Source organism: Sinocyclocheilus anshuiensis, unplaced genomic scaffold (genome assembly GCF_001515605.1).
Source record: "Sinocyclocheilus anshuiensis isolate Anshui unplaced genomic scaffold, SAMN03320099.WGS_v1.1 scaffold1170, whole genome shotgun sequence".
Taxonomy (NCBI): Eukaryota; Metazoa; Chordata; class Actinopteri; order Cypriniformes; family Cyprinidae; genus Sinocyclocheilus; species Sinocyclocheilus anshuiensis.
The window spans coordinates 2,938,133-2,962,363 of NW_015538055.1; the positions used below are offsets into that span (position 1 = coordinate 2,938,133).

Below are 24,231 nucleotides of genomic sequence, written 5' to 3' on the forward strand. Positions count from 1 at the left end.
TTTAAAGGGGTCATCGGATGCCCATTTTCCACAAGTTGATATGATTCTTTAGGGTCTTAATGAAAAGTCTATAACATACTTTGGTTAAAATTTCTGAATGGTAGTGTAAAAAACACCCTTTTTTACCCTGTCAAAATCAGCTCTGTTTTCAGCAAGCTGTTTTTTAGTCCATGTCGCTTTAAATGCTAATGAGCTCTGCTGACCACGCCCCTCTCTTCCGTGGGGTGACGAGCAGACTGTAAACTTCAGTGCGAAACTGGCTAACTAGCACATTATTAGGAAAGGCGATTTGCAAAGATTCTTAAAAAACTCTTAATACTCACTTCTTCTGTAGATGAAGCTGGATCACGAATGATTCGCGCAAACATAGACGCATTTAGGTAGATCGGGATCGGCGCATTCCCTTCAAAAACGAAAGAAACATTAATCCTCTGCTTCTTCAGCGGCTGAGATGTCGGGAGTAAATGACGACTGCTTTATTCATTATTACATCCAACAACAAAACACCTCAATCGCTTAATCGGACACATTCTTGTCTTCCCCCGCACCTGTCGACACAATGGCAACAAGCACCAGTGTTGCCAGATTGGATGGTCAATTTCCAGCCCAAAAGCTCACAAAAACCCGCCCAAAACTTTAACTGTCAAAATAATGTGATGGAATGTGTAAATCAAGGTTCATAAGGGCCATTTTTAACTCCTTAAAACAAAATGATGATGACAAAATAATATAAATATAACGTTAGATAAATTTCCCAGGTAAACGGATCGAATCAGGGCAAATAGCCTACATTAAAGAGAATTTAGCATCCGATGACCCCTTTAAATAGTAATAATATTTCATAATATTACCTTTTTACTATATTTTTATTTAAATAAATGCAGCCTTTGTTAACATTAGAGATTTCTTTGAAAAACAAACTAAAAAAATCTCACCGACCCCAAACCTTTGAATGGTAGTGTTTGTGTAATTGACCTTGCTATGGACATCATCCAAAAATACTGATATGGTCAATTCCCCTTTGTCCATGTAATCATAGTCAGAAGGATAAAGTATAAACCTGATCCTCTCACTCTTGTTCCATCTTAAGTCTTTCCAGAAATGCCCATGACATGTTGCTGAACATCTGAAAGGTTAATCCATCTCAGTCAAAACCTCAGACTTCAAACAGAGATCTGCTCTTGGTACCCCACTGGCAGCCAAAAATCCAACGCACTCACCTTCACATGTGCAGAAATTAGGAACGAATTAAACAGCTAAAAAAATTGAGTTTGCTTAAACGAGAAGGTGACAGAAACTTTGTTTGTTTGAATGAATGAAGCACCAAAGCGGTTGTATATTTTCACTAGAACTAAAATTGTAGAAATAACTCAAGACATGCTAAGATTGACTAAACAATGTCAAGTTAGAAAAAATTGGGGTTGTCGGCCATTCACGCCATGGAAACTAAAATGGCAAGAACAAGCTCCTGATTGGTCTACCTGTAGAAGCCTTCACTTTGAGCCAACACTCAGACATAGGAAGTCACTTTAACAACCCACCACAATTATCACACGCTCACTGGAGAGGAAGCACAAGGCCATAATCAATTAGCAATCTGCGGTGAGCACAGGATAAAGAGTCAAGATGCAAATTTGGGGGCTCGTCCGGGATCATGTTTATGCTAAACTGGGGTTAAGCTACAAAAACTGCTACATTTATGAAATGTGGTCACCAGGGCTTTCCCAGTTGAGTGGGTGTAAAGACGGCCCACAGAACAAATTGGAGAGCTCATGATATGCATTATGTAGGGGAATTATGTAGGGAAACCGCAAATTTAACACCATCTGAAAAAGACATATTCATGACAAAAGTGTGTTTAGTATTTGAAGGATGAAATTAATATATGGAAATTAATATTTGTTAAAAATTTTAGGGGGAAAATTAAATATATTTAATAGTCTTCAGTGTCACATGATCCTTCAGAAATGCTTCTAATATGTTGATTTGCAGCTCAAGAAATTATTGTCAACTGTGTGCTGCTTAACATTTTTGTGAAAAGTGAAAATTTTGATTATTTTTTACTTTTTAGAATTCTTTGATGAATGGAATGTTTAGAACAGAATTTGAAATATCATGTAATCTTTGTCCATTTTGATCCAAGTAATCCTTGCTGAATAGAAGTATACATTTCATTAAAAAAAACAACTAACTTTCTGACAGTAGTGTGTATGTATATAAACATTTTAAACAAACTTAAAATTGATCACTTCACAACAATTTCTTCAAGAAGAGATTTCTTTGATCCTTCAGCTTCAAGAAGGAATCAGATAATCTGCTCTGTGTGAATAGAAATACTGTTAGAAATTACAAAGATTTAAGATTTAAACTAAAGAAACATTCACTAAAAGGATTTCAGGTTATAATGTCAAATCCAATACAACTGACAACTGTGATACACAACAGCACATTTTCATACCCCTCCACAAGATGGCAGCATTTCATTACATATAGAGATGGTGTACATGTGAGACCATGTTTTCAATGATGAGATGAAGCCCATAAAGATAAACTAGAAGTAAAACAGATATACAGTTATTTTTTATTTGTTTTATTAAAAAATATTTACTTTTACAAACAAATATATGTAAGGATTCGGAGAGTTGTGTGATTGTGCTTGTGTGTACTGGTGTACATGAGCCTAGGCAAACCAGGCCAATTTTGATTTAAAACTAATTACCTGGAAATCTTACCTGATGAAACCAATCAATTTGAATGATCCAAACAATGACTGTTTAGCCACACCATCACTCTCACTGTCTGTAATTTAGTTTATGCTGAAATGCCTTCAATTGCTAATGTTCTTTGACCTTTGAGATTCCATGCTTCTCTCTTTGTGAGTCCACAGGCCGCATCCTGGTTGTCTACTTAAACGCATCTTCTCATGCCTCATGCTTTAGTTTCAGACACGAAGCAGCTGCCCAGTGAGAGCAGCGTTTCTGTCTCTGATGAGAGCGACAGTGATTTGAGTGAGTCTCTCCACAGATCTCTCCCACTGCTCTGGCACCTGAAGGAACGCACACACATGCATACATATAAACACACTTGAATACACAAACAGATCAAATGTGAGTGGACCTGTGCTTCTTTCCCAGTTATCTCATCAGCAGACGTAACATTCTTGACAATTTACTGGCCGTGATATTTGGCAGCCCAAGAAAGAAAAAAAAGCAGGCCCATTATTGAGCTCACAGAGTTTCAGGTTTTGTTTTCATGTCTTTTGTCTAAGATTTTGGGGTCTGTTCTCTTAATATCCTCGTCCCACCGAGTCTTTATTTGTGTTTGCATCAGTGATTAATTGCTGCACAACTCTCCTGGTCTTCTCATCTCACTGGACTGTGTTCAGATGTACAAACTACATTAGAAAAAGAAGATCTGCACATTTCAGCTGATGTTGGACCAAAATCTTGGTTTTCTTTAACAACTTCCTTTCAGGTTTGTTTCAGATTACCTTAAAAGTTATGTGTAATTTCTAACACATTAATTTAGAAAAATCTATTTATCTTAAATTGTGCTATATATATTTTATTTATTATTAATTTTATTGAATAAATAATACAATTAAATCTCGGTTTTATCAAAATCTGTTCAGGAATATTTCATATTAACGTAAAAGTGATGTGTCATTTCTAACATAATTTATAAAAATCATTCCTTAACAAAACTCAATTTAACTTAAAATGTGCCACTTGTGGTGTGTGTATGTGTCTGTCTATCTATCTATCTATCTATCTATCTATCGGCTTTCAACTTAATGATTTTCACAGCTGTTATTACTTTTTTTAATGCGTCACTCTTTTCTGTTTTTCACAGTAGCCGTTTTCTACCACGCTCACTTCCAAATTTCTCAAATCCATGGATTAAACTGAGTGTCATGACACATATTTTCCACAGTTAACTCCTCAGGATTCAATTTGTAAGCAGGAGGATGAAATAAACTAAAATCTAGTGATTAAGAAAATTTGAGGGGGAAAAAAAAACCTAGATCATGACTAATGGCTGTACTGCAGCGGCTCCTGAGCTTCAGCAGCTCTGCAATGTACAGTGTTTTTTAATCTTCATTTGGAGGCAATTTAGAAAATAAGAGAACAAAAAAAAAGTAGTGAAACGAAGAGGAGGCTCCCTGTTTTTCCATTGTGTAATAGAGTCACTGTTCCCTTACTTAATTATGGGTACAAAACTCTGGGTAAGGAGCCAAAACATCTGCAAGCGGTCAACTGAAATCCTCCTACCCTTCAGCTAATGACAGCTACTTCACAGACAGATTTCACACACAACTCAAATATAGCAAGAACGTTTATGGCACAAATTCCTATATCAACGTATCATCAGATATCACGCTAAGGTCTAAACAAATGAAGAATGACCTCCGTGTATTTGTTTAGTCAGGAAATGAAGAACAAATGGCCCCAACTTGATTGCCACCCACATATAAAACTCGGGTTCACGGAAAATATGTTTGTGGAATATTTACAAACGCAGAAAGACGAAAAGCTTGTCTACTTGACCACAGCTAATGACAACATTACTCATGTGGCCTGTTTTGTTATTGGTGTGACACGACAGTCCTACTGGCAAAATAATATATGGGCATTTTTCTTTTCTTTACAGAAGATCACCAACGAGGATCAAAGGTTTAAGCCTGCCTAAGTCTCATGTTTCCAATGAGTAGCAAAATATGACTCACATGTAATAAGAAAGCAGCGGATCAACAACTTGAGCTGCCATGACATATTGAAAAATCACAGTGACACATGTGGGGAAAAACAAGATAATATTACTGTTGAGTTTGAGTCAACACACTAAATGAACATTTATCTTACTCTAAAGTGTGTTGTGGTCCATAAAAACCATCAAATCCATAAAAAGGATAAAAATGCTAAGCTCAATCTATTTTAAATTAAAATCTAGTGGGTAAAAATATAATGCATTAATTTAGGCAGGGCCTGATTTACCTCTTTTCGTGACATAGGCAAAACAAATTTTTGGGCCCCCCTTACCTATTAATATAATAGGCCTAATATTACCACCCAAGCAAACAAAAATATTTATTAATCAGTGGAAACCATTACAGTGTTTTCTATCGCAATAAGCGCTTGCGTTCAGTCAATAAAAATCGAATAGTTCTTAATTTGTATGAAAACTGAGAGACCATTCCATTAATAGGCGCGGCGACATGGCCACATAACTTCGGGAGTGCATTATTTCTTCTCTAATCATTTTAACGGCCTGGAGTCACACATCACACATCAATTGTTCAGATTATTTGTTTCAAGACATTTGACATGTTTCTATCCTGAAATCTTGTGTGTGTTGAACAAGCTAATTTTTTAAGCACCTCACCCATCCCTTCCATTGCAAATTCCAAAACGTCATTTTAGAGCTAATAACAGAGGCTTGAGCCATTGATGTGCAGGCTAACACAGTTATTAATGCAGTCTAACTCAGTTATTAGAGAGAGAGAGAGAGAGTGAAAGAGAGAGGGAGAGAGATTAAGCGTGTGTGAATACCTGCGTCTGTGCGTCTCTCAGCAGTATTCAGCAGCAGCGTCTACTAATAGCGAATCTTTAAGTTGAACTGCTTCAAGAACCTCGCTACTGAGAAATGCGAAACTATTTTATTGATAAATTCACGAGGCAGCTGCAGCTCTGACAACAAGTTTCTGTCCGCATCTCTGCGTGTGTGCGCGTCTGTACTGCGTGTGCGAGAACGGGAGAAAGAAAGCGTGATTTCTGTACATAAAAAAGGTTGAAGACATGGAAATAGTTTGTCATTTTACCCTACTGTTTGTTATATTTTGCTCAATGTCTTCTGAGGTTTTTGGTTCTTTTACTGTTGTAGATATCCCATAGTATAACAAAAATATTATGTATCTCTTCAGTGTGTTTGGGCCCCCCCTGGACGAGCAAGCATAGGCACGTGCCTAGAATGCCTATGCGTAAATTCGGTCCTGAATTTAGGGACATCACACTGGAGTAAACTGGGGTTAAGTTACTTATTCAATGGTTGAAAATATGCATTAAAATGTTATATCCGCAATGTATGTTCTTAAATTTTTTATTTTGATGATTACCTGTCCCTGTGGTCCAAGGAAGTTGGTCAAAGTAAAAAAAAATTGTGGTACACTTCACTTGTGGAAAAAAGACCTTGTGTTTAAAGGGTTACAATGCTAAATATAGATATGTTAAATGATTGAATCTGAAGGTAATCACTATGATTTGTCATAATATTACATCACTTTTCCATTCCTGACAGCAGAAAGCTTTCTAATGAGCTCTATTCTATCTCAGTGTCATGGCCAACACTTAAAAGCACACATGGAACAGGAAATTCGACACTTGGAATTTTAATTTCTTGAAGTCTTAGATGTAATAGCTCGTCTTTTGTGACTATAGGGATTTTTCAAGAGTTCCAGTATCTTTTCCAGGCTTTTATGGGATGGATAAAACATTTACAGTGGCCCCAAGCCAGCCTAAGTCACCTCTCCTAAAGGAAGTGGATGAGGTCGAGATGCTGTTTACTACACTCCTAACTGTGCGCAACAGAAAAAAACAAATCTTTCTTCCCAAGCCAAGAGATCAAAGCTCTTTTAATAGACAATAAAAAATATTTGTATCATATGAACCTCACTAATCTCCCAATAGCTCTTGTAATCTTAATACTGATGACAATGAAATACAATAGATCAATTAGGTAATTCAGAACATTATCCAAGAAAGCTCTGTGACTGGAAAGAAAGAAGGAAAGCACAAAAACAACAATTGAGGGAATGTTTGTAATCTTACAACGGTAATTTAAAAGAAAAGAAGAAAATCTTTGAACAGACAAATCAAATCAGAATCATGGACACCAAACATGTAGCCACTTTCTTTCCATTGTAAAATCCCTTCTTTTCTTCCATTTGTTCCCCCTAATGATGGTCCCATTAGTGGAAAACTCTTCCAATGATGAAAAAAGGCCATTCAAACTCATTTTAACCTGAAATTGGCAGAACTAATGAAATTCTCTCTACTTGGCCTTGGCTTCCCCGAGAGAGCCACTTGACTGGAGCTTTGGATGCCTTTTAACACACCAAGATGTTTGTGAAATCATTATTATATGGGCATTTTCCATGTAATATAAGAGAAAAGTAAGTGCCAATGTATATTACATATCCTGGAATTGTTCAGCAATTACTAAAACTATACAAAACCACTTTTCGCACACTTTTTTCCCCTAAAATTCAAAGGAAAACTGACTCGTAAAGTAGTAAGATGAAAGCTTGCACAGCAGCGGACCACACAATGAGTCGTTCACTAACTGTCCTTGAAAATCCTGCACCTACGGGCTCTTTGAAGAGGGGGCCTCAGCAATTAGGAAATTAACAATGACAATTTGCACCCTTCAGTCTTTTTCTTTCCAGGCAGCAAATGAGTCTTATTCCACTACAGGCCTGCCAGTGTGTCTTTATAATGACCTTCATGAAGGTTTTGAAAACCTTTAATGCCAGCTGAACTGGAAAGAATACTTAGTCACAGCACTGAAGACAGATCAAAACAACAAGTACTAGACTTTTACCACCGACACTTTCAGCCAAAGTGAATTTTAAGTAATAATTTTTAAGCAGTAAAGTGCTTTGTGATATAAAGGGAAGTTTGTGGGAGTCCACCACAAGGAGGCAGCAGAAAGTGAAAGTTTTGGACCAAAAGCTGACCAAAAGTGACAGACTAATTAACTGGTTATGCTAATTAAACAGTAATTCTGTTTCTGTCTTTAGCGCTGCTGTCTTATTCTGTCATTAAACCCATGCAGACTCTGGGTCTCTTTGAAAACATGGTATTACATTTCTTACTCTGACCGTGCATTCCTTTTGGAAAATTATAATAGAGCCAGTTCCTGAATGTCCCTCCGGACTGCCAATCATACGACAGTAGCCAGAGGCAAAGAGCTTGACAGAGACATCGAGCCCAAGTTACTGTCAACTTCAGAGATGTGATATGGAGCTGAACTCTGCGGTTCACCTTCCTCAACTGTAACTGTATTCAAAGGGACATTTTTAATAGTAGACCAGATTAGTGAATAACCGCAGGTCAAGAGGGACTCTCTGTGAGTTTTTGATTGGGTAGGCCGGTGTTTGGGTAGGAAAACAGCAGCAACCATGCAAATGTACGAATCAATAAACGGATCAATTCTGTTTTTCAGTTTTTGGCACAATACATCTAAAATGTAATCTTTAATCTTAAATTTTAAGTTTTTAAACATTCCATGAGCAGGGTACAAAGCAGAGCCTGAAACTCTGTCTTTAAACAAACAGTCAGTGAAAAAAGCTGCTTAACATTCATATTTTCAATAAATTAACATTTTTCAGTCTTATATATATATATATATATATATATATATATATAAATTATTTTAGTTTTAGTTGCATATGTAAATTAACATTGCTATTTTATTTTAATCAATATAACATTTAGTTTCACTGATAAATTTAGAAATAATCAAATTTTGATATAATAATCGTGGTTATTGATAAACATGCACTTGCTTTAATGCTTTAAAAAAAAAAAAGACAAAGCAAAGTTCACCATGGAAAGTGCCATCTAATGTCAACAGGAGAAAGCCAGCAATTGACTAACTCTGTACAATAAAATTAATGTGCAGGAAATGTCACTTTAATAATGAAAGTCAAAATAGTTTTGATTGAAAATCATACACTGGCTTACAGTTTTAGGAACACTTGACAGTTGTTAATCTCTTCTATTACCAGTTTATTACGAAGAAAACAGGCAAAAGATGATTCGGTCCACTGATTTTTCAAAATGTACCACCAGCACAAATACTTTGTCAGGACAGATTTGTGGGATTGTGCGTACAATAATGTGTCCTCAACACGACCCCATCATTCTCATTCAGTCTCACCTCATTTTAAAAGGATCTGAGCATCATTATCTCTTCTCTTAAACTGGACGAGACATCCACATTCCTATTGAAGCACTGCATTACCCAATATTAATTTAGGAACCACTCAGATAAACAAGTCAAGGTACACTGAAAGAAAATCAAAGTAATAATGGTTTCCGTTGTGCGGTTACAAGGAGAATGGCGTCTATAGTTTCTCATGTCTTAAACAGGTTTCTTCAGTGAACTGTCTTTCTGGATCTCTCCCTTTTCCTTTTTTTTTGGTAGAAGAGCCTCGGGCGTAACCTACCACATTCACGGGAACGGGGTGAAGAAAATACAGGGTGCTTTTGTTTCCATACCTGTGAATACTGCTCTATTTCCAACAAGTCAGAGGGAGCGATTTCTATGTTTGTACTTGACCTGGCGACAGATATGTTCCTAAACAATGATAGACCGCAATGCTTTCTTACACTGACAGATCTGTTGAAAATGGTGAAATCATGATACCGCAAGGCCCACATGCAGAAACCAAACATCCGCTGTTAACAACAAAACCTCTCGAGTTCCCCTCATTACAATTGTGACATACACAGAAAGGTCTAGCGAGGGATCAACCTGGGTCATGTATGTTATTTCCTTTAGCGACAAAACAGTATTTCAGTTTCCACATCCTTATTTTCCATCTCTACGCTCACCCATCACCAAGTGCCCACACCTTGTCTTGATGCATTAGGAACAAGCCTTATCACGTAAATATTTCACCTTTCCCTCAAACAAAAGACTGTCGGCATTTGTTACCAAGCTGTCCAAACAAGAATTACCATAGACTAAACAGTCGTCATTTGCAGAAGAATAAAGGTGAAAGTGTGAGAGACTGCGAAATTGCTTAGCGGAAAACAAACCACCCTCCAATGGAGGTCTCCTGCATTGTTTATACAGATGCAACATAAATACCCCTCTGCCCACATACAAATAAAAAAATGTGCCCTCTTCGCATCATGGACTACTCCTAAATAGCCAGATAATGTATTTCATACAAGGAACTTAATGTGTATATGAGCCCCCAAGCGTTTGGGATTAGTAAGATGTTTTTAAATAAATTAATACTTTTATATGGCAAGGATGCAAGGACAGTAAACATTTCTGTTTTAAATAAATGCTTGGGTTTTTTTAGCTTTCTATTAATCAAATAATCCTGAAAAATGTATCATGGTTTCCACAGAAATATGAAGCAGCGTAACTGTATTCAACATCGAAAATTATAAAAGAAATGTTTCTTAAGCACCAAATCAGCATATTAGAATGATTTCTGAAGTATCATGTGACACAATGTGCCCTCTTCGCATCATGGACTACTCCTAAATAGCCAGATAATGTATTTCATACAAGGAACTTAATGTGTTTTTTTTTTCTTTAATTGGATGTTAATTGTGCCATACTCAATTTTAAGCATTTCAAAGTCTTAAGAATGTATTCAAATATTTTCTATTTTGTATTATAAAGTCTGGGGGTTATATATATAGCTTTCTATTAATCAAATAATCCTGAAAAATGTATCATGGTTTCCACAGAAATATGAAGCAGCGTAACTGTATTCAACATCGAAAATTATAAAAGAAATGTTTCTTAAGCACCAAATCAGCATATTAGAATGATTTCTGAAGTATCATGTGACACTGAAGACTGGCGTAATGATGCTGAAAATCGAGCTTTGCCATCACAGGAATGAAGTACATATTTTAAAATATATAAAAATAGAAAAGAGTCTAAAATTGCAATATTTCACAATATTACTGTTTTACTGTATTTTTGGTGAGCATAAGAGACTTGTTTAAAACATTAAAAAAATCTTACCACTCCAATTTTATAATTGTACAGTACATATTTTTGTTTGTCTTGTTTTTGTTATCTTCCTAAAGTTTTGAATGACGTGCAACAGAAATATAGGATTTGCTTTATTGACATCTGTTAACACAACCTCCACAAGTTATCCGGTATGATTTGAATTCCAGGCTTAAATTGTGACCCTGGACCACAAAAGATTTTTTTTATGCCAAAAATCATTAGGATATTAAGTAAAGATCATGTTCCATGAAGATATTTTGTAAATTTCCTACCGTAAATATATTAAAACGTAATTTTTGATTAGTAATATGCATAGCTAAGAACTTCATTTGGACAACTTTAAAGGCGATTTTCTCAATACATACATTTTTTTGCACCCTCAGATTCCAGATTTTCAAATAGTTGCATCTCGGCTAAATATTGTCCTATCCTAATAAACCATACATCAATGGAAAGCTTATTTATCCAGCTTTCAGACGATGTATAAATCTCAATTTTGAAAAATTGACACTTATGACTGGTTTTGTGGTCCAGGGTCACAATTAGACTTTAAATCTAACAGGATATATGTGGTATAAACTTCTGGACACCACTGTATATTTAACATATATGGTGTGGTTAATGGTTTCCAGTGTTGGAAAGATAAAGCTCACTCAAAAGGTTGCGTTCATCAACTACTTACCACCAAGAAAAGAAAAAGGACTTTTTAAAAAGATTCAAGTCAGAGGTGAACCAGTTCAAACGATTCAACCCAACAAAGCTCATACTAAATCCTGAAAAACTTCTGAGCTCAAAACAAGATTACTGCACAGTGGACATTCAATACCTGACAGTGGGTGGTCGCCTCAAATCTAAAACAAGTGTTCTGCCGTGGACAGGCTGCATGGGGCAGAACACACCACCGTGGCCTTTTACTGATTGAATGTTTACAAACCCATTTGGTCGGCCCTGGTAAGCATCAGCCTCTAATTTCTGATCTAATTTGCTTGCGAATGTTCTTGGTTGGAATGTTGTCTCACTATGAGAGTTTGCATGCGTATGCAGGATCTTGAGCGTATCAATGGCTCATGTAATCTGCCAAATCAATGCTAAATAAACAGATTCAGTGGGTTACAGTCTACAATAACACGCCAGCATGCATCTAGAGCAGTGTTTCCCAACCTTTTTTTAGTCGCGGCACCCTTTGGAAATTTTAACAAACTTGTGGCACCCTACAAAATTAATTTTGTCACAATATCAAGGCATTACATGGCAATGCACAAAAACTTTGGTCACGTAAATGTCCAAAAATGTCCTAAAATCATTGGAAAGAGAAACTACTGTAGGTCAGAAATTATTAATAGAAACCTCAAATTTAGCAAATACAGAAACTAACCAACAACTTTTGTACAGCATCATGAGTACAAGTGAGCTAATGTTCCCAAAAATCAGTTTGAGAATTATTTTGGGGTCACTGTGCACTGTTTACTGCACATTACAAGAGTATGTGTGAAAACATGCAGGATCTCTGTATGAGTGAGTTTGTTTAAAGGAATAGTTCACCTAAAAATTAATTTTGCGGAAAATTTACTCACCCGCAGGTAGGGATGTAACGATTCACTCAACTCACGATTCGATTCATGATTTTGATTTCACAATTCGATTTGATTCACAAAATGAGATTTAAGACAAATTATAAATTAAATGTGCCCTCTTATTATTGCTTGGACAAAATGCTGAATGTTTCTTTGTGAAATTGAAATATAACACTATAATAATATACTAATATAGCACGTGAAAGTATACATAAAAAATATCTGCATGAAAGCTGAGCAGAATGAGACGCAGATTCACTCTCTGCCAGCAGGTGGCGCTTAAAGCGTTTCCTTGGTTTCCGCTGTAAACAGCAGCTCTGCACTTATGAACTTTAATATGTATTATACAGAGGCAAGAGGAAAAGAAAAATGACTTAACTTTTCTAAAGTCAGTAAGTTCCCCTCAGACATACATTCATATAAATCCTACCCCTAATTGAATCGCGATTTGTTTAGCATCTCAACAGATTTGAATCGTCACATATTTGAATCGATTTTCAACCGGCTCGCGGTTAATCGTTACATCCCTACCCGCAGGTCATCCAAGATGTAGAGGAGTTTGTTTCTTCATTGGAATAGATTTCGAGAAATTTAGCATTATATCTCTTGCTCACCAGTGGATCCTCTGCAGTGAATGGGTGCCGTCAGAATGAGAGTCCAAACAGCTGATAAAAACATCACAATACAACAAGTAATCCATACGACTCTTATCCATCAAGTGAAAAGCTGTGTGTTTATAGGAAACATTCATCATTAAGGCATTTTATCTTTAAACTGTTGCTTCAACATGCAGCTTCTTCACTTCACGAGATGTTAATTGATGGACTAGAGTCGTGTAGATTATTGTGATGTTTTTATCAGCTGTTTGGACTCTCATTCTGACGGCACCCATTCACTGCAGAGGATCCACTCGTGAGCAACAGATGTAACATAAAATTTCTCCGAAAAACAAACTCATCTATATCTTGGCTGGCTTTAGGGTATCACTGAACGCAAACTGAGTATACTGTTCTACTTGTCTGTGTCAGCCGCACCACACGGATACGCTGTTTTCGTTCAAATCAAAGCGTAAATGTGAAATCGTATGTGTCAGCGTGGTGCGGCTGACATACAAGTAGAACAGTATACGCAGTTTGCGTTCAGTGGATACTTATTTTTGTTTTCTTTGTGTACAAAAAGTATTCTCGTCACTTCATAAAATTCATATTGAAACACTGATGGCAGATGGACTATTTTGGCGATGTCTTTCATACTTTTCTGGGCCTTGACAGTGTTATTTACTTGGCAGTCAATGGGACAGTCACAAGCCTCCCGGTTTTCATCCAAAATATCTTAAAATTGTGTTCCGAAGACGAACGAAGCTTTTACGGGTTTGGAACGACATGGGGGTAAGTGATTAATGACAAAATTTTCATTTTGGGGTTGAGTAACCCTTTAAGGATCTGATACCTTTTTGTGGTCCCTCAATGTTTTCGTTCAAATCAAAGCGTAAACGTGAAATCGTATGTGTCAGCGTGGTGCGGCTGACATACAAGTAGAACAGTATACGCAGTTTGCGTTCAGTGGATACTTATTTTTGTTTTCTTTGTGTACAAAAAGTATTCTCGTCACTTCATAAAATTCATATTGAAACACTGATGGCAGATGGACTATTTTGGCGATGTCTTTCATACTTTTCTGGGCCTTGACAGTGTTATTTACTTGGCAGTCAATGGGACAGTCACAAGCCTCCCGGTTTTCATCCAAAATATCTTAAAATTGTGTTCCGAAGACGAACGAAGCTTTTACGGGTTTGGAACGACATGGGGGTAAGTGATTAATGACAAAATTTTCATTTTGGGGTTGAGTAACCCTTTAAGGATCTGATACCTTTTTGTGGTCCCTCAATCATCACAGCACTGTAACCGATTCCTATAGAAACCTGCAGATACCCAAAACATCATTCATCTTCAGAAAATGTAACTAATTATTTGGCAATTGAGCCTCCAAAAAAAAAACCATCTAAAAACTGCATCTATTAAGGCTTCAGTGCCAGTAAAACTGTATTGTAAAACTCAATATGGGCTAAACCAGGTATCCAGTTTCAAAAACTAGTGGATCTGGGCAGGTAAGAGAGTCTCTTTCTCTTTTCTAAGGAGCAGCTAATCTCCTCTCAGGTTTAGATTCCTCAGCTGGATGCTTTGAGGAGAAGGAAGTGAGGGGCGGGTAAACTGCTTGGGCTCTCACAGGAGGGATTAGAGTGGCTATATATCATTGTGACAAGCCTTTTCAGCGCATGACAGGCCACCAGGCCCTGTGTGTGAAGGAGATCCTGTGACACTTCTTGTCACTCACTGGCCATGCACTGACAGGGCCAGAAATTACCTTTATCACACCGTCAGATCACCTTACTGACAATAAGACACATATGTTAAATAGTTATTATAAAGGGTCTGTGTACTTTTAAGTCCATTCGTTTTTTTTGTTTGTTTTTTTTAAACATGATGAAAAAAATTAAAAAAGAACGGTTGTTGTATTTTTAAATGCTATGTTGAGTACCAAAATTGAAATTAGAACCGTACATGTTAACATAACATATAACAATGTGGTATATCTTATTATTCATTTTTACAGCATTTTGATATCTTTGATCACTTTTGGTGAATTCTAATATTACAAGTTTGTATGTTTATAGTAGCCTATAGGTGCTCTTGATTTCGTTTCGTTCCCTCTATAGCACTTCCATATAGAACCAGACCTGGATACATTTAAATGCAAAAAAATATGTAATGAGTATTTCATACATGTTTTTAGGCATGAAAAATGATCAAGATCATAAAAATATCTAAGGCAAAGGTTTTCATAAAGCAAACTACGTCAGTAGTGCGAGAGGGTGCTTATAATGTCTGAGAGACACTAAAAAAAGCTATAAATTAAATTTAGCATTTATATCCATTAAAAAAACAAGCTTTATATCCTTTTTACGATTTTTAATGAAATATGAATTTTGAATAATGAAAATTAGTTTGTGTCTGTCTATTCTATTTATCAGTGTTTGAACCATCAAGGAAAAACTGAATTTTCCGTATTTAATTTCTGGGTTAAAAAACGAAAAAGGAATGGACGCAAAAGTACACAGACCATAAAGACTACCTAGCGTTCAAAAGTTTGGGATCAATGTTTTCTTTTGAAAGAAATTAATACTTTTATTCAGCAAGGACACATCAAATTGATCAAAAGTGACAGTAAATATATTTGTAATGTTACAAAAGATTATGTTTCATAATAAATAAATGCCATTCGATTCATCGAAGAATCCTGAAAAAAAAGTGTAATGGTTTGCACAAAAATATTAAGTGGCAAAACTGTTTTCAACATTGATATTAATAAGAAATGTTTCTTGAGGACCAAATCAGGATATTAGAAAATATAGGATATTTCTGAAAATACAGCTTTCACATCACTGGAATAAACTACAGTTTAAGTAAGGAATAACTGACTCCGGTCCATTGAATTATTAGAAAATAATGCACACCCGAGGTGGTGATGCAGCCACAATGCGACGCGAAGTGTGCATTATTTTCTAATAATTCAATGGACCGGAGTAAATTTTTCCACTTATACTACAATTTTAGACCTAGTAACGGAGGCTTGAGACTAATGCAGTTAATAATGAAGTTATTAGATAGAGAGAGAGAGAGAGAGAGAGAGAGAGCGCGATTAAGCGTGTGTGAATTACCGGAGTCTGAGCGTCAATAGCGAAGTGAGTAAGTTAATCTGCTCCAGCAACAGCGCTGTTATTACCTTGCTAGTGAGAAATGTCATGCAACTTTTAAGTTGCTAAACTATTTTACTGATAAAATCGTCAGAGCATCGCTAACAACACGTTTCTGTGCGCGTGTACGTTTCCGTGTGTGCCAGTAGTAGGCCTATGTGCGTGCGTTTGAATGGGAGAGAGAGAGCGGGAGAAAGAGAGTATGTGCTTTCCATACATAATTAAATGTCATTTTGTGGCAAAAACGTGGAAATATTTTTTTTACTATATTTATTTGCTTGGTCAGTCACATTGTGGGTTTTGCTGTTTTAGGCTGTAAGGACCTTTGAAATAACTGATATAGACATGTAATTGGTTGATGTAATATTGACTGTAAAAGAATAGTTCACCAAAAATTAAAATTTGCTGGAAATTATTATTAATAATATTTCACAATATCCCTGTTTACTTGATCAAATGCAGCCTTGGTGAGCATCAATCAATCAATCAATCCATCCATCCATCAATCCAGCTAGTTTATTCATGGCATTACTTCATAACATTTACAGTACAAAGCTGCTGTGTGGCTGTTAGCGTCATGCTTGCCTCAGTCTGGACTTAATAAGGAAAACTTTGCATATTACAAACATACTGTGAAAAGACTGAAATTATTTGTTTAAAAAGGCCTGTCATTGTTTACACACAATGAATCACGCAAACATCTCTTCACTATCTATGTGGAGGTCGATTAGTGAGAAATACTTAAACAACCTGGAGGTCCATAACATGGAGGTTCGGTCTCAAGCTTCACTGAAATGTGCTGAAAGACTGAAGTCAAATCCTGTCCTAAAAGTCACCTGTCACTGAACAAATGGAACACAGGTATGTTAAGTTCTTGAAGCAGATTTAAGACAAAGCAAAAAAAGTTCTTAATAAAAAAAACAATTTTTTTGAATGAAGACTGAATGTGTATTTATGAGAAGATGTTTACCAATCCTTATTAAATGCCAGTGTTCTCAAAACAACAAACCCTCCACAAGTTAAGTGCTCCACATGTACAAACATCTGGCAAGGAAAAACAAGCCCAAAGATTCTAATCAAACAATCCTGGAAGACTAAATCGCCCACAAGTCATCGTGAACTACCCTTAACTACACCATCTTTAGTGCAGACAAAAGAAATGACCATTTCTGATGGTATACATGTCAAAGTACAGTTTTTTAATACAATATTTTCTACAAGCATCGATTTTAAAATCCATTTTACAAATCGTCGGACAATTTTTATTATGAAACCTATTTATATTATCTATTTTAACAGTCATATCGTGCATTTATTTTAATATAATATTTGTATTCCACCCTGCATTTACAATGTGAGCAAAAACCACACTCTCTTTAACCTTTAGAATTTAACTATTTATTTGAACTATTTATGCCTTTAAGAAACATAACTTTACATGTGAAATGAGCAACAGTGCTTTACCTTAGGTGAAATTCAGATAAAATGTATGACCAAAATCAGTATTTACTGTATTTTTCATAATGCATCAAGCTATTTCATCTTAAAAGATCAAGAAAAACTAAATTGCTTGTGATTTAAGCCTTTTAAAGTTTCCCAATGGTGATCATCAAAACCTGATTTTGACTCCATGAATGATGCCAGTGGAATAAATTTGGTATAGTATTAGGCAATGGAAAGTCTATATATTTAACTGCTGGCTCATCCAAAAAGCTGAAAACATCTGACGGCTTCACTGACGGTTACACTGCATCTCAAAAACGATCTGGATAAAATACCAAATTAGGAGGCATGACCTCTAATTGAAAAAACCTTATATCACATTCTGCATGAAGGTAGTTGGACGGGTCAGAATTCACAAAGCGAGTCTTGGCAGCTATTTTGTGAAGCATGAATAAGCGCATCTGGGAGGAATTATCCTCATTATTACAGGACCTATGAGCGTGATCTATGCATGGTCTTTATCTGCACTTCCACTATCTCACAAAAATAAGCATTTAATCACGACAAACATATTACAGTCACTTCCCTCTGCTGTCTGAGCATTTTTAATGGGGGCCGCAGCCAGACAGGGCAAATTCACACATCATTCTCCATGATTTTTCCCCCCAGAGCCACAATGACTAATATATATAGTGAAGATTTTTAATTAATTCTCAATAGGACACATGTTTTAGACCTCCTGACCAAGCAATGAGATAAGGTTCCTCTTGGATGTTCCTAGACCTTTTATCCAGGCCAGATCAGGCTCAGATAAAGCTTGTAAACAAAGCTTGAGGTGAACAATCTCTTTAAAACGTATAATGATATCTCACTGAGAAAATTACCTTGGTGTGTTCAATCTGAATTCCATAGAGCAGAACATTTCCCTGTATGACTTCAGAGGCCAGAATCCTGAAGGCTGTTAACTCGTCTGTCTTTTGGCTGTCGACGGACTGCTTTGTCATGTTCAGCTGTACCTATCAACAAAATAATAAATAAAATGTAAAAAAAAAACATCTCCACTTATCTATAGCAGGGTTTCACAAACTGAGGGAACAGCACGGAGTTCATAAGTTTATGAAAAGCATAATGATGGCAAAAGTAAAATTAAAATAAATCTATAAAACGTATCAAAAAGATTAAATATTTTATGTTTACTGGCATCTCATTTTACCAGTAACTGACAATAGAGAAATGTGAACATGCCAATGTGCTGTTTAATTACTAAAATATTACTTAAAATCTAAACTTAAACAAATAATAAAAATGTTTAACTAAAAAATAACAAAAAAAAAAAAGAATATATTTTTTTTACCTTCATCTCATGTACCCATTAACTGACAGAGAAATGTGAACGCTTTGTTCAATTATTTAAATAATAACTTAAAATATAAACGGAAATAAATAATTAAAAAAAATAATAAAATACTTAATAAAAATATGAAATACAGTATTTTGTTTACCTGCAACTTAAAAACTAAACTTAAATAATTATATAAAAAACACTGCCAAAATAAAAATGGCAAATTCCTGATCAACAGGAATTAATAAACACTAAAATACTTATCCAGTCATCAGCAGTGACTCCATCCATCCACATAAGAATTGATAATATCATAATAACCTGCACTTATTTCAATTCAACATTCCCTATTCTTAAAAAACACTTAGAATATACAGTTGAATACACTATATAGCTGTGGGACAGGCCTATTAATTTTGAAGTACTCTTTTTAACAAACACTCAGCATTCTCTGTGTGTTTGGACAGGTTGAGCTCTTATGCAAAACGTTAAGAACTAGCTCTTAGCGAAATGTTTCCATTGCAACTGACCCAGCATTCACCGATCCATTAAATTAATGCAATTTCTTTTTCCGTTCGCTTACATCACCATTTCAGGAAGATGTGGCTTGTATGCATCCGTACCAAATAAAACAGGTTGTGCTCATTTTGCAAACTGCTTGAAGAAAAACATATTTCTAACAGAGGTCATACATCAGTATAAATGGGGGAAATGCTGTTTACTCTGACTCTAATAGTTTTTTTCGTAGTTTCATAAAGTATCAAAGTACAAAAAAGGTAACTGAAAGACCGACAGGAAATGTAAAAGAGTCTTAAGTGGATCCAAATGTAATGTAAACGTAAATAAAGTCAAGCAAACCTCTGAACAGCTCTTTATAAAATAATCTTGAAGCACGGCTTGAGGTTTTACTCGCAATCACACGCTCTCACAGCCACACAGTGTTATCATGACATCTGTGGTGGTGATAAGAAAAAAGCATCTGGGTAATCCAAACGAGTGAAAACATAATGATGGAGAGTAGAGGTTATCTAACAGCCCTTCAGAGGGAATGTTAAAGGAAGCACATATGGATTCTGGGAAGGCTGGATTCCCACACTAGGGTGTGGATCTCTGGATTCAGACATCAAAACTGCAGGAGCAGACTTTATGCTTTCGAAAACACATTTAAGAAATGAATCAAGGTGAGAGTGATGACATTCCCAGAGATTAAGACTAAGATGTTTTGAGGTACAAATGCTGGACAAGAACCAGGAAACCAAACATCAAGGGTTTTTCCAACTGCCAACACCGCAAACAAGCAAATGTACTTAAAAAAAAAAAAAAAAAATTGCTCATTGATTTTACTCATTAGAAATTTGCCCTCAAGTGTTTGGACTGGACAAGATCATATTTTAGTGTAATATTATTCCCAGCTACATCTTCATTAAGAATTATGTTACTTTATTAAAACATTGGGTTATTTCCCAATTATTTTCTTACAGTCAACATTTACAATCGACATTATGCCACAAATACTACCAGTAAGTTTTAGCACTTCTGTGATCTGATGCATATCATGTGTTTCTATGTCACATTGATGGAAACATAATGAGTTTAAGGTTAGACTCTCTCCTTTCACAATCAAATTTTCTCAAACATTTCTGTGTGTTCACACTGAATGCTTGGCACTATAGAAACAACCTAAGGTTAAAGTAACTTCAAGGAACACATATATAAAATATTTTAAACTAAACACTGAAAATATTACAATGTGTGGAAACTTACCCATACAATAACTACTGGGTATAAACGAGCGTGGTCAGTGTCCTCAAAATGTTTCACCATTTCCAGGACCCCCAAGGAGTTTGATCCAGTCATCTAAAAAAAGACATTAATGTCACACCAAACTAATGAGGGGGCAAAAATTTCTAAATTATGGCTGTATATCCTACTGAGAACAAGTATTAAAAGACTTATCCAGACTAAATAGAACCTCTTATGGGGATTTATTAGAAATATTTTAACGTTACATTTTTACAACAAACAAAAAAATCAGCATATCAGAACGATTTCTGAAGGATCATGTGAAACTGAAGATTGGAGTAATGGTTGCTGAAAATTCAGCTTTGCCATTACAGGAATAAAATTACATTTTAAAATATATTATAAAACCGCTTTTTTAAATTAGAATAATATTTCACAATATTACTGTTTGTACTGTATTTTTGGTCAAATAAACATAGCCTTGGTGAGTATAAGAGACTTCTTTCAAAAGACCCCAAACTTTTGAACGGTAGTGTGAATACCAGAATGAATCCAGATGAAATTTTGTTTTTGCAAAAAAGCCATTTGGCTATTAGTTAACACTATCCAATAGACTAGACTGACTCATTAATGTCAGCAAAAAAGTAAAGGTGTTTCAGAGTGAGATCAAGTTATATTTTGATTAAATATTACAAAGACAAATTGTTTTTTCTTTTAAATAAAATGACAGGTGAGTCATTCACAATAAGACCAGGAACATGCATTAAAAAGTCAAATCTGATTTATGCTGGCTTCAACATGGAATTACTTGTGTATGCATGTATCATTGACATACAGATAAGTGAATGAAGTTTCGCGTTTTGGACAGGTACCCCGCATTACTCTCCTTTGCACATGGAATGACGTCTGTCTCCATCTGAGAAAAGAGCCCAAATTCAATAAAACAAGCAATCTCACCATCACGGCAGACAAATTGTATTTATTAAGATCTAATGATTCATCCCTTTTCATGAAAAGCAACACAACCACAGATGCTCTGCATATGAAATCATATTATAGCCCTCATATCAAATCATATCCTGTCCCTGGCCTTGTCGAATATCTTGTACGGAGATGAAATAAACAGAAGTGTTTGGCACGGATTCGACCTTGACGAGAAAACTGGAAATATGAAATGGTTATTGGAAACACATGCAAGGACTTATTCACTCTTGAAAGATAACCAACCACGGCTTTAGACGAAAACCAGCTCGCTCCGAGCTGCGGATTTACAAGATCATTTTGACATCTGAGCCAGGCTGGGCTGTTGAGCCTACATGAGATGCAGTTCACAGGATTTTTGAATGGTGGCGAAGCAAGAATAAGTGCTTCAAAATGACCAAAACCAAAAAAACAAGCCACACACTTGGTCCTGATTAGACGTTACGGGTCACACAAAAATTCTGGTAATGCTTTAATTTCCACAGATTTACAAACAAATGATCTTTCTGCTTTAAATGATATATACACTACCTACATGCTCTCGGTACTAAATTATCTTGAAATCCCACAGCTGAGGAATGTGAATATCGCTCTCAGTCATACACAAAATGCCACGTTTGATATCCGCACCTTATGGCGCATGGGTTTGGACTCTAATCCTCCATTTCCAAGCAAAAAGTGTTTGCCCCTAGTGAACTTGAGCCTTTGATGAAAGTAGACGGCAACCCATTCCAGTTCTTATCTGCAGCATACATGGGTGTAATTATTACATCTCGCTAAAAGGATCATCTTATCACTCTCTGTTGTCCTTTATAACCAAAAAAACATACCCAGAGCCAATCGTACCACCTGCATGCCTGGAATGGTCCCAACTTTGAGTTTCCCTTCGCTGTAATGGAGACACTGTAATGGGGATTAGATTTACAAATGGCACTGGGACAAATTTGATTCCTCATCTGTAATCTCCTCCTTTTCTTTCATCTCCCTCGAGTCGCAGGAACAGCTCGGGAGAACTGACCCCAGCCGGCACCTGGGGGAGCGGCAACGTCTGGAACCAATCAGCCGTACGGTACGCTGGGTGCTCTCATGTTTGCAACATTATCAAGAGAAGGACATGTGCTTGATGAAGAACTTGGAACAGCTACAAAGGAGGATGGGCTTCCATTGCATGGAGTCTGAATAAAACACGTCATATTTCCTTTTTGTCAGTGCACTGGAAGATGGATCTCCTACAGCAAGAGCTACAACGTGAAGACATGATTCGAGCTGGATCGGCTCCAAAAATCAGTGTGGAATAAATGGGAAGGTGGTCACACTTGTACAAGACACCTTATCCATTTCAGCAAGTACATCCATTGGTACGGCTAAGTTATCATTCTCACCATCTGTTAGTCCTCATACAGTTGCAGGACAGGTGAAAGCTTGGTTGTTGGAGGGGGTGAGTAAGAAATTGGGGTAAAGGGAGTTGAGATGGAGACAGACAGCAACATATTCCTAAGCAAAGGCTATTTTAACTAAACTGTAAGATGAGTGATGTCATCTTTAACATACCATGTTCAGATTTTTCTGAAGCGTTTTAGCCAACTCAGTGGCTTCTGCTTCAGCTCCTGCTATGATACATGCTGACATCGAAAGGGTCTCTGAAGAGAAAATGACAATATTTAACCTTAGTTATTAGTACATTTAACCTAAGTCACTGCAATTTAACCCTGTTTGTAAACCAGTTTTGGAGAAGCAACTCTTAAGAATGTGTAAAATAAAAAATAAAAAAATAAATAAAATAAAATAAAAATCCTGTGTGATCTTTCATGTGTAAATTCCTCAAGGAACAAGGTAAATGAGTGCATGGAAACTTTACTAAAATCATGCGCACATAGAGCTGAACCACCACACATTTATGGCAAAATGGAAGGTTTTGACCAATTCTTCGATTTCTTTCCAAACCAGAGAACTGGCCCTTTGCTGGGTCAACTCATACCTTACAGGTCATAAGAAGTCATTTTTATAATTTATCTTAAAAAGATTGTTTGTATATAAAAAGACAACATGTAGACATTTTGAAATGGCAGTTAGCCTTTGTGGTTCACAATCTCTCTTTGTATATTTACACACACGTTACTAACAGTTTGTTTTTGCCCAATGATCTGACTGTGGAAAACTGTCTATTTTGACTTGCCCAGATAAAATGTATAATCAAACAACATCAAGTCTGCAATAACAACAGTGAATGGCAATACTGTATTCCCAGCAATGACTCAAATCAGTGGCCTGCGAAATATTTATTTCTTTACTCCACAACTTAAACACAATACCTTTAATAATAGCCTCCGCAGCTGCTAGATCTCGCTTGTATGTTACCTACAAAAGGAAAACAAGGGCTATAAAACATCACATTAAAGGACAGTGCAAAAATGACAGCTTGAATTGACAGACTGAATATTAGTTTTAGTGGTTGTAAACACTGTTAGGAATGATTTACTGTTTGTTGCAATATACATACACATACAGTGGGGCCCAAAAGTCTGAGACCACTAGTAAATATACTTCTGTTGTACATTTTCCTGATTCAATACAAACCTTTCCATTACAGCAGATTATCAGTATTACAAGTAGAAATAAAATAAAAAAAC

At 36.1% G+C, this 24,231-nt stretch overlaps 1 protein-coding gene across 2 annotated transcripts in view; it reads right to left on the reverse strand.

Annotated features, from left to right (window-relative positions):
• Positions 1 to 2,609: 2,609 nt before the first annotated feature.
• LOC107683245 (isoprenoid synthase domain-containing protein-like) overlaps positions 2,610 to 24,231 on the reverse strand; it is a 34,187-nt gene continuing 12,565 nt past the window's right edge. Inside the window, exons 5-10 of one of the 2 annotated variants that reach the window (XM_016479312.1) lie at positions 23,914 to 23,959; positions 23,153 to 23,241; positions 21,456 to 21,536; positions 20,642 to 20,734; positions 18,420 to 18,551; positions 2,610 to 3,046 (exon numbers count right to left, since the gene is read on the reverse strand). In XM_016479312.1, the coding sequence (XP_016334798.1) occupies positions 2,942 to 3,046; positions 18,420 to 18,551; positions 20,642 to 20,734; positions 21,456 to 21,536; positions 23,153 to 23,241; positions 23,914 to 23,959 (546 nt within the window). In that variant the 3' untranslated portion in view covers positions 2,610 to 2,941. Of the gene's footprint in view, positions 3,047 to 16,865; positions 16,935 to 18,419; positions 18,552 to 20,641; positions 20,735 to 21,455; positions 21,537 to 23,152; positions 23,242 to 23,913; positions 23,960 to 24,231 lie in introns of those variants that run through there. The other variant, XM_016479316.1, reaches the window with a different exon arrangement.